Raw genomic sequence first — 11040 nt, 5'->3', positions numbered from 1 at the left:
TATACATCTTAATACAAGATCAAAAATTATTATCGGACATAAAAGGTCAAAATAATATCGATTGGTGTCGGGCAATTAAGATAATGCGAGCACAAATCACGTAGACAGGTTGCATTGTAATTAACGCCATTTCATTTGCTTCAGCATTATGGGCATCGAATCGGCAAATCATATCTCCAGCGTTATTGATTGGCGCCGTTAATGACTTTTTCTAAACCCTACGCCACTGAAACGAAGCAATTTCCGATTATTACTATGCAAAGGTATATGGGGGAATAATAATGCCGGCCGCCGTTGGTCGGGTATTTTCATTAATTTTTCGACCCGCCGAAGGCTTTATTAATAAGTTCCTGGGCACTTTTCGAACTTCGCAGTTATTAAAGTAAGAAGTCTATCAAGTTTTAATTACCAGGACTTGGGGAGTTCGGCTTTCCGGTATCTGGAATGCAAAATTTCCCTTTGAAGTATTCGCGGACGTAGCGATGAAGATCGGAGAAATGCGTGCCGCCGCAAAGAACTCGATTCTTTTGTGCAATTCTTTACTGTCACCACCTTTTCGCCAACGATAACTTATAATTTAATATTAACCGATTTCACGAAATCGACGCAATTAGTTAGGTAGTTGCAATTTAATGGGTATACAAAAAACCCGATTTGCAGCCCAAATTGGACGGCGAGTACCATGTAAAGCTCCAAGGCTTTCGTGGCCCATATAAAACGACATTTAAAGAAGCGGTAATACTAGATTATCGAAAACAAAGCAAAACGATTCAACTTGTACATTGTTCGGTGTGTGATCGACGTCTGGTTTTTTAGCAGAAGGAAGGCTTTGCTCAAGATTGCAATGGCACAGGCGATGGTACTCCAGGCCTAAGACCATTCGATTGGTCTTGCAAGGGACTTTGCAGACAATTACTTCCACGCATAATTAGAAGAACTTTGTGTATTAAAATTGAGTTGAATTTCCTCCTCGATAATGGCGAGGGAGAATGATGTGTTTGTTTGCTAAAATCTCTCACGCGTATTATCAAAAACATTCTAGTCCCGAAGTAGATAAATCTCCTTCGCCATATTCTTATTAGGACCATTTTCTTGACAATGGCGAAAATTTTTATTCATCTTTGAGCCACCCTCATTCTTCTCAGAGGACTCCCAAAAAAGTGTGCCCTGACCCCTTGTACGACACTATGAATCCAGCAGCCGTAAGGGACAATTTCCTAAAAATCAATCCCCTACTGCACAGCTACTTTATATTTTCCCACAAGGGTTCAATGAAGTGGGGATTGACATGAAGAGAAAGAAGCTGAACAATCTCAATACTGTCAATGAGTTCACAAATTGGCCCAACGCACGAGCAATTAATGAGGCCCATTAAACAATTACTTAGTCTTAATTGGCACAATTAAGAATTAAACTGGAGAGGCGAAAAAAAATGCGGAATTTCGTTGTTGGTCTAAAAAGAAAAAAACGCATATTTTTATCTTCAAAGCCATTAAACAGATTAAATTTTGTTGGGAAATTCAGCCCACTGCTCTCGCAAGATGATCTACGAGTGCCGTAATGGATGCTGCGTGTCAGTTTGGTTTTTACCGGATCGTACGCCTAAAATATTTATCGGCTGAATGAAAAATTATGTTTCTGCGAAAGGTTAATGAGACAAGTCTTGTCCACACCGCCATTTCCCCGCAACATCATTAATATTTTAAATAAGTCATTTACGAAATAACGATAAAAACTGGAGCAGGAAACATACAGGTACTGTAAAATGCCACCATTATCAAGAGTTAATCTCGTACAAGCGGGGTCATTCATGTAAATTTGCTTCGCATATGCGATGTTCACGTTCTATTTTAGTCAAAGGCGGCTATAGCTAATTTTGTAAAAACGTGAACATATTCATTTGTAAAATATTGTTTGAACCCAGGCCTCAAACCGTCAATTCCTGATGCCAAAAATGAATTAAACAGTGCCGTAACTTATAAATTTTTAAAGTAAAAACCCAGTAAATGTAACAAGAACGCACTATACAAACCACAATAACCATCTCAATTTGGCATTTAAGATGACCACGGGAAGGGAGTAAAAGCTACTGAACACACAGTGTATATAAAAGCGATTTTTAAGCCCTGCACAGGCATTTCGGTTATTGTGTTTTAAGGTGATTTTACATTAAAATGAAGGTGAGTGTGGTGGCTTTATATAGTTCACATCTTTAACACGGCTGAAATAAGTTTTGGTTAAAACCTTATTTCTGCTTGTTGACACTTTCTGGACAATGACATAGAAAAATAAAGCGATATCATGTTAAAATCTCTCACACGTATTATTAGAAAAAATCTAGTATCAAGGTAGAGAATTTTGCTTCGCCATATTTTCAAGATTAATACGATCATTTTCTTGACAATGGTGAATTGAGATTTTAAGGAACATTTGTATTTACCTTCAGGCCGCTCTTATTCTTCTCACATTGCTCTCGCTCCACCACTACTGCCGAGCAAGCACCATTCCCGCCTCCACCACCCTCGTCAGACACGCAACCAGCATCGCCCACCCCTCTACTATGGTGTACAACCAACCCGCCCTCGCCTACACCTACAACGCTCCCGTGACATACCCGGTGTATTCCCAACCCCTGATCCAGTACTCCCAAAGCTTATTTACGCCTCAAAGTATATTTGCACCTCAAACCATATTCGCGCAGTATCCGGGACTGTTGGCACAGACTCCCGCCTTCATTGGTACGCAGCAGACAGGTATAATAATTCACAAGTTATTATGCGCTTACATGTTGTATACTACCCATCGCATTGCAGGAGGAGCTCCGACCATCGAGGCTGCAGATAAACCTCAAAACGTGGTTCCTCAACAACCGTCAGTACCCCAACCTTCTCCTCCCTCTCCTCCACAGCAGTCGCCAGTTTTGGGAGGTGCTACTCCTGGTACGACCGTGGATGATGACACGGTTTCGATTGAAGCGTCTCAATAGGCTCAATATTAAAGTTTAATAAGAACATAAAATATTTGAAATATAGAGGTAAAAAAGTGTAATTTCTTTATGATTATAACCATCGAAAATTATCCATTAAAGAAGTTCACACACGTAGAGTTTTCCGTGTGATGCACCTTTTGGAATTTCCAAGTCGGTTGGTAAGTACTGGGGGAACGAGGGAAATTAATTTTTAATCGAGTGGACTATAACAGTTGACTGACAGTTGACAGTTGTTGAGAAATCGTTGTTAGAAACAACTGAATTGACAATAAACAAAATTTCCATCATGGCAGCGATTACGGTCTACTCGATTTTTGCTGGCTCTCGGGTGCATCAAAGAAGAACGTGTACGTGTCCCTTTATAGTCCAGGTATTTCCTATAAGTATGCAAAGATGGATAAATGGGAAACAATGCTGGCATGAATAATTCAAAATTTCGCCATTTTCATGCATTATAGGGCGCGGGAATATCCGCTCTCTATACAGATCTCGTCGTATTAAGTGCGAAATGCGATTTATTTGCCTGTCGTATCGAGTTTGACACCGCAATTTTTGTCCCCTGAAAAATTGTATCCGAGAGCAATTATTATATATTAAAAGAGTAAGCCGGAAATAATCGAATTTAGTTCTAAGGCAGCTGCCTCCAGATGCACTGGACCTAGGGGTTCATTCGGCGCTTCGCTTAAATTTGTGGCGTTAGGAAAAATTCCCATTTGCTGACGAACTCATTAGAATATTCTCGCCTCGCGCCTTGGTGTCCACTTCAGGGACGTCCAGGGCACTTACGCACATCCCATCGTCCACTTTCCTGCGTTCGTCCCCGATACGAGTAAAGATGGACTGCTGCAGCCCTCCACTGCAGCCCTGCAGTCAGTTTGGGTGGTCAGAGTTCGTTGACGGTTGTAAAGGGACGCAAATCAGACTTGAAAAGTGCATCAGAATGCCGTCGTTGATGGCATGACGGTCCTCCAAAAGAGGACGCTGACTGTATTAAATTCAATGATTACTGATTTTGACTGCGTTTATATCGCTCACAGTTTTGCGCACACTTTTGTGACTTTGTTAGCTCGGATTAGCGCCCTCTGTTGAGTAAAAACACAGCTTTTTTGACAGTTAAAAGGCGGAGCTTGAGTAGGTCCAACATTTTTTTAAAATTTCAGACTCAGTAATTAGCTGCGTTTACATAATGCAAAAATCATCGTTTTTGAGTTCAAACTTTTCTCGTCTGTTAAATGAAAAATGCGTTAGTTTGTCAAGTGACTGCTGACTTTTGACCAGGTTTACAGCGCTCGCTTTTTTCCGTTTATAACTTTGTTAGGCACAGTGGAGTCACTAATTACGATAATAAATTACTTTTTTGACAGTTAAAAAGATGGTTCTAAGTCAATTTACATCCCGCATTTTTCGTGATAAACAGCAGTTGGTTTTTGATTGCGTTTACCTCACTATATTAAATATCAATACTTTCTCAGACAAAGTTATTTTCCATAGAAATAACGGAGTCGAAGCAGGGCATTGGACCTGTTTACCTGGGATAAAAGCGGCCGATGGGGGTTGATAACACATATAGTCCTAAGCTCCTTTAGCATACGTATAATGTATTTCGGAACACGTGCCATTTAATCGATTCAATAATTTATTCCGTTACAATAAAGGGCAGATTGGATTGGAGACAATCCCGCACTGATCCCTCTTATTTCTGGCCATCATAATGTTCCCCCTCTCCCTCCATTGTTCCTCCCACTAGTTCATGACCAGCCAGTATTTGATTCCCCTTGAAATTTCATAATCCACTATCAGCATCCCGAGGGCTCGCTTTTGTGAGCAATTCCAATCGTCGTATAGCCCCCCAGAGTAGAACTTCATATCTCGCCCATCCACCATAACGCTGATGGGGCCATTTCTAGACACAACTATGCGAAGAACCATCTCGTTGTCCTTAGTAAGTCTGACGAACTTGCACATGACTGCACCGACATTGGAGTAGTTGAATCTGCATTTCTCCTCTGTTGCCGTGTAAGGGTCCACCCCTCCATGGTATATGATGTACTGGTAAATGCTCTCTTTGAAGCCCCCCTCGCAGCCCTTGTTATCGTAAGGGGACTTCATGTAGGTGCAGTCTATAATGTTCTGGATGCTCAGCGAGTTTAGGGTTTTGGTGAGCAAGTAATGCTGCGCCTCCAAGGCCCCTAACTATACGTAAGATTTACAGCACTGAAGGTGTAGCTAGGAGCCGCACGAGCCCTGCTTCTTGACGCTAGTCATCGCCCTCATTAACCTCCAATTTATGGTAGCCGGGACGAAATCTCGAGCCCCATCGTGCAACTCATCTTCAATGGAGTCTTCATTGAGGTCTAAACTGGGCGACTTCGAAAGGGAAAGGGTTTCAAACTTCTCGTCCGTGAGGTCTCCGAATTGGTTCATTGTCTGAGAGTAGATGCTCAAGTCCAAGTGGTAGAGAGTGTAGTGCCGAAATATAGCGTTCAGGTTTTCATTATAAACCTCCCTCCTAAAGGCTTCCTCTTGGAGGGTGGGACAGTGATTGTGATGGTGTCTTTGGAAGTTACAGGGGGTGAGAGAACTCACGAGTGGAGCATGATAGCTATCTCGAAAGACACCCATTAATGGGCCGATACGTAAGTTAGAGCTGCGATGAGGGCTGCGCAGTAGTGCACTCATGGGGACGCTCATGGAGAACATTAGTGAGCTATCACTAGACGTACCGTGAGTTGTGGATGACTGAGGAACATAGAAGGGCGATTAAAACTGAATAAATGTTTGTGAAAAGTCGCAGGTTTAGACCTCAGAAAGTGGTTTTGCGGGCGGATATGCGAATATATGTATTAAACATAATAAATAAATATTAAATATTTTAATGAGCTTAGCGAGAATGTTTAATTTGTTAAAAGCCCGACAAAAGTTCCCGCATCGCACCCATAACAAATTAACCTCTCATTATTACATTAAATATTTACAATATTCCGAATTATGTACTTACGCAAATATACGAAAATACTCTATTTACAAGGGAAATACGGGGAGCCAGATTTGCGATATAGAGAGTATCGATAACTGTTTGCTCTAGTCCGTTTAAACACACCCGGGAAATTCCCCAATTAGAGGTAGGACTCTGCAAAAAGGTAATTTAAAATCTTAAAGCAGAATAAGGTATTATTTTTTTATCGGCTTTGGGTCCAACGACCCCTTTATAGGGCCTATAAATACAATTCCCGACTCTCAAGAACCGCTTTAGATCTAAACAAAACATTAGGAGTAAATAATGCCTTTCCACACTCCATAATGAAAATTTTAATGGCCCGTTTCCTTTTTTTCCTTTAATGAGTTCAGCACATAAATAACACTGGTTGAAGCCCGGCCCGCAGTAAAGAATTCTCAAATATTTCTCGTTATCGTTAAAAATGCTTCTGGCGAAGTAGTTTTTGGCAACAGGAAAACATGTGAGAAATTGCCAATTTTGCTTCCTACGCATTCTCAGAAATGCTCCGGAGAGATCGTTGGGAAAAATGGTCGAGGCAAAAGTTCCTTACGTCGGCTCTGTGGTAGTTTCCAGTGGGAGTTATAAAAAGATGCACGTCAGACTTAGAAAGTGCATCGAAATGCCATCGTTGATGGTATGCCGGCCGCCCACGAGGGGACGCTACTCATATTAACTCGAGTGAATACTAACTTTTGACTATGTTTACATCGCTCAAAGTTTTTCGCAGACTCTCAAATTAGACCTCTCTGTTGAGCAAAAACACAACTTTGAGGGTTTAAAACTGGCAATTTTCTTTAATCACAGGTGTCAGCGGCTGGTTGCGTTTACTTCGCACAAAGTCCATCGTTTTTTATTGGATGAAAAATGCGTCAGTTTGTCAAATGATTGTTGACTACGTTTACATCGCAATAAAGGAAAACTGGCTGCGAAACTCGCTGCTTCGGATTAGTCGATGGACTCCCAAAAAATTCTTTTTATACGCAGCGGTTTTATGGCCACCTGACATACATAATGGCCGGGAGAAAATCCTCTTTCGAGTGCTCAAACCGAGGCCGCTTTCGAGCTAAAAGCACTTCCGTCCTTTTACTGCAAATTGTATAAACAAAGCTGCATTTCCCCGTTGTTTCCTTGTTTCCTTCTCTAATTGTTTCGGGTTCCCGCTTACCTTCTAATAAACTTGCGCTTTTCGGCGTTTTAAATGTTATTATCGTCTTTGGCACAGCTCCAGAACAAGGGTGGTTTGTACTGATTAAAACTTTTTAGAATGGAAAAAAGCGTGTATTTATGCAACGAGGCTGAATGATCGTATACAAGATCTTAGTGGCCACACCGCTCCCCCCCTGAAATTTGTCAAGATCCAGGAAAATTTACAGCCCACCACCACCATCCCCCTGGTCGGGACCGTCTTGCTACAGTGATCATCGCGATAGATCCCGCTCTTGAAAAACTTGAACTTGTTACTTTTGGCGTTCACGAGTACAGCTACAGAGCCGGTCTTAGCGAAGGACGGGGCCAGGGCCTTCTCATTTTCCCATCTAACGTACGATCCCATGGAACGTGGGGTTCAAACTTACCTGCTTGAAGTGGCAGAAGAAGTTCTACTTGACCTCTTCAGGGTACGTGCCATTCTGGTCGATACCGCCACTTTTTTAGATATAGCTGAAGGTTGCGATTGCGGAGCCCTGCTTGCAGCCGTTGTGCAAAATCGCTAAGAATATAAAAGCGAAACACCGCCAAACTCCTCAATCAGTGCATCTCGTCATGCACCATTACTCTCTTTTGTGTTCCATCCTAGTTGCAACTAGAGTGCAAAAGTTCAAATTACCATGACTAACCATGGTAATCCCTACCATCATGTCATGGACAACCATTGGCAAAACTTCAAGGTGACCGAATATATATATTTTTAAATAGCGCTTTAAGTGCAGTTTTCGCCCTCCTTTAGCAACTCTATGCGAAGCAGTATGACTCTTCGGAGGAGGACTTGTACCGAAAGCAGGTTTTCGCTGAAAACTTAAAGGAAATCACTCACCAAAACTTCCTGTACGACATAGGGGCGCACTCCCATGAGATGGGCATCAACAAGTTTTTTGACCTGACCTCCGAGGAATTCCTGAGCCTTCACACTGCGCCCATAATGGATTTCCTCCCATACGTCTCACTGATCAACTCTTCCGGATTGCATGAAGCGGATGATCTCTCCTTCAGCGATTATGACGAAGACGTCGAATTGCCATCTGCAATAGATTGGCGACCCCGGGGGCGGTGACCCCAGACAAGAACCAGAGAGAGTGCGGTAGCTCCTGGGCATTCAGCGCGATAAGTTCACTCGAGGTTGCCCATGATGGATTTCAGACTGGAGCTGTGGAAGCGCAGGAAAATCGGCAAGTTACTGTCCCTCAGCAAGCAGAACTTCTTAGACTACTTTATGTGGTACGGCACCGAAGGGTGTAGCCAGGGCTGGATGATATCGGCGATGGACTTTATCACAGCCAACCATGGAATCGACACTGAAGCGGCGTGCTCCTACGAGGTTCGCCAGGGAAGGTACCGCTATTGTTCCCAAGCCAAGGGGACCTCCATACAGAACACAATAATGTTGTCCGGAGGAGGAAAGCTGCAGTAGACAGTCCTTGAGTTGAGATCGGTCTCCATTGGTGTGAACATGGGGGACAATTTCCATCTCTGCTCTGGAGGGGTGTACGATAACCCCCCGGTGCGGAACCAGTTGGAACCAGGCCATGCTGGTGCTGGGCTTCGGAACTGAGTGAGGGCGGGACTATTGGCTGATCAAGAATTCGTGGGTCCCAAACTGGGGAATAGGGGGTACATCAAGATGTCCTGCAACAGAAACAATCAATGCAGCATCGCCAGTAAGGCAACTTTCTTGATAGTCTGATCGATGAGGCGCAACATTAAAGTAAATTTAATTGATCCCCGATTACTTTAATTAAATTAATTATGTTTAATTAATATCTAATAAGTAAGGTTGAAATTAACATTAAAACTGTTAAGTTAAAGGTGCGCACAACGGGAGGTAATCGCGGCCGGAAGTGACTCAATTTGGGGGATACACCGTGGAACTATCGTGGGAGCCAGTTGAGGCGCCCACGATAGTTCCACTTTGGGCGCTTCTTTCAAATCAAATTTTTCTCACATCTTCAAGTTTCGCACTCTCGGAAAAACAATCATATTTGCCCAAAGGGGAATTTCAAGTATTTTTAACAGAGCTAGCCCGCGTGTAAAAATATTTCATTTCCAGCGTACTGGAACTGTAATATTTTCGTTGGAAAATGTGGAGAATTTTCCTATTGCAGGCCCAAATTTCGGATGTTGCAAAGTTAAAGTGTATCAGTTCGGAAAATTAATTTCGCAACAGAGATAATATGCGGGAGGTATCGAACGTGCTGCGCATCATTCGAAAAAATGCCATCAACCCCTTTTTACCATGAATATTCACAAAATCTAAGCGCGACTCAGTAGTCCCTCGGGAAATTAGAAAAACCCCGAACTGCGCAGATTTGAGATGGAAAAGAAGTTCTTGAAGGGGATGCAAACTGGTTTATGGTCCTCAGGGTCTGCGCCGGCCGTGTCCCGATTTATGACCGTAAGTGATTTCCTGTGTCATAATATTGTTTCAGTGGATATTTGGGAATAAACTATTATCATAAAAACGACAACACCTAGAATAAATGCATCAAATTCAACCAAAATTGATATACATATATGTATTGGTAGTATAATTGATCATATAACACCGTGCTTTACATACAGGAAGTGTTAGAATCAATAGCTGTGCCATACATTCAACGTATTGGAAACGCGCTTTTCTAACAAGACAACACTCGGCCGCATATTGCTTATCTATAATGTAGCAATATTAATGTGGTTGCTTGGCCTCCATGCTCTCCTGATCTTTCCCCCATCGAACACGTATGGGACATGACACGAAGAAGAGTTACTACACTGGAGAACTGATGACGTACTTTAGCAGAGTTACGAAATGTAATTCAAGTTGCCGGGGATACACTACCTCAAGAGGAAATCGACCATTCCCCTAGAAGCATGCCCAGACGAGTTTTTGAGAGTCTGAATCACAAGGCGGTTACACGCATTATTCGAATTTTAAAGACTTTCTGGATTTCGGTTCGCTCGCAAGATACATCATTTATTTTGCGCAGTGTTGCCTGAAGAACTGGGAAATGTCTCAGGTTCAGTCCGGACGCTTAGGAGAGGGGCACCAGTTGCTCCGCGAATCGAGTTACAAATCTGATATTATCATTCTCACAAAAACTAAGAAATAATCGCATTTTCTTTATGTTCGCAATTTCTTTCCGTGCCATTTACTCGCGTTGCAACAGCAACAACATATTGTCTTACAATGGGGAAAGATGAAAGTTCCGGCTTTCCTAACCCAATAAACTTGACGCCCCTAAAAACGAGAAAGCCCCGGACGCCTCCGGCTTTTATATTTATTTCGTGTCTCCTCTTCGCCGTCTTTTTTACTCTTTTAACTCGAACGGAACTGTTATTGTTTTCGCTGATGGACCCTGTACCTTGGCGAAGTACATTTCCGGCAAGAAAAACAGGGAAAGGGACAGAGAGAGCGAACGGTTGATCGAGTTTTTTAACAAATACCCGCAACAAAAAGTCGCGTAAACAGGGCAGAAACGTCGGGGCGAACTTTGATCTGCGGTTAAAAGAGAGAAAGAGACTGAACAATCCCTGCCTCTTTCACCGTTTTCGAGATCTCAATAGCGCGCTCTTCTCCGCTATTGCCCACTCCATAATTTTTCCCTTTGAAGGGAGCCAGTGGTGCAGTGAGCACGCCACTGAGTGAACGACCTGCGACTCGAGGGCGATTTCTGCGACCCCAAGAGGGGCTCCAGCGTTACGCCAGCAACAGAAGGACCCTCGGGCAATTCAGGCCGCAGGGTATGCCCCTTTTTTGGTGTTGGCTCCTCGGAGTGAGGTCAGTTGAGACGGTTTTTGATTCCGACGGCCAGAAAGCGCCGATTGTTCAAAGGAGATCTGACCTCAACCTGAACTGATC

At 42.9% G+C, this 11040-nt stretch overlaps 1 protein-coding gene and 2 pseudogenes across 1 annotated transcript; 2 read left to right on the top strand and 1 right to left on the bottom strand.

Moving 5' to 3' along the window:
* The first annotated feature begins 2174 nt into the window (after positions 1-2174).
* On the top strand, positions 2175-3044 carry LOC136411671 (uncharacterized). Its single transcript, XM_066394323.1, has 3 exons — positions 2175-2180; positions 2447-2753; positions 2814-3044. Exons 1-3 carry the CDS (start codon positions 2175-2177, stop codon positions 2984-2986), a joined length of 486 nt encoding a protein of 161 aa, XP_066250420.1. The 3' UTR covers positions 2987-3044.
* A 1688-nt stretch (positions 3045-4732) lies between these two features.
* On the bottom strand, positions 4733-5689 carry LOC136411670 (cathepsin S-like; annotated as a pseudogene).
* Positions 5690-6408: 719 nt separating this feature from the next.
* On the top strand, positions 6409-8886 carry LOC136411669 (digestive cysteine proteinase 2-like; annotated as a pseudogene).
* Positions 8887-11040: the final 2154 nt, after the last annotated feature.

Source organism: Euwallacea similis, chromosome 10 (assembly GCF_039881205.1).
Source record: "Euwallacea similis isolate ESF13 chromosome 10, ESF131.1, whole genome shotgun sequence".
NCBI lineage: Eukaryota > Metazoa > Arthropoda > Insecta > Coleoptera > Curculionidae > Euwallacea > Euwallacea similis.
Note: the sequence above shows the minus strand (reverse complement) of the source record. Positions and strands in the feature narration are given on the sequence as shown.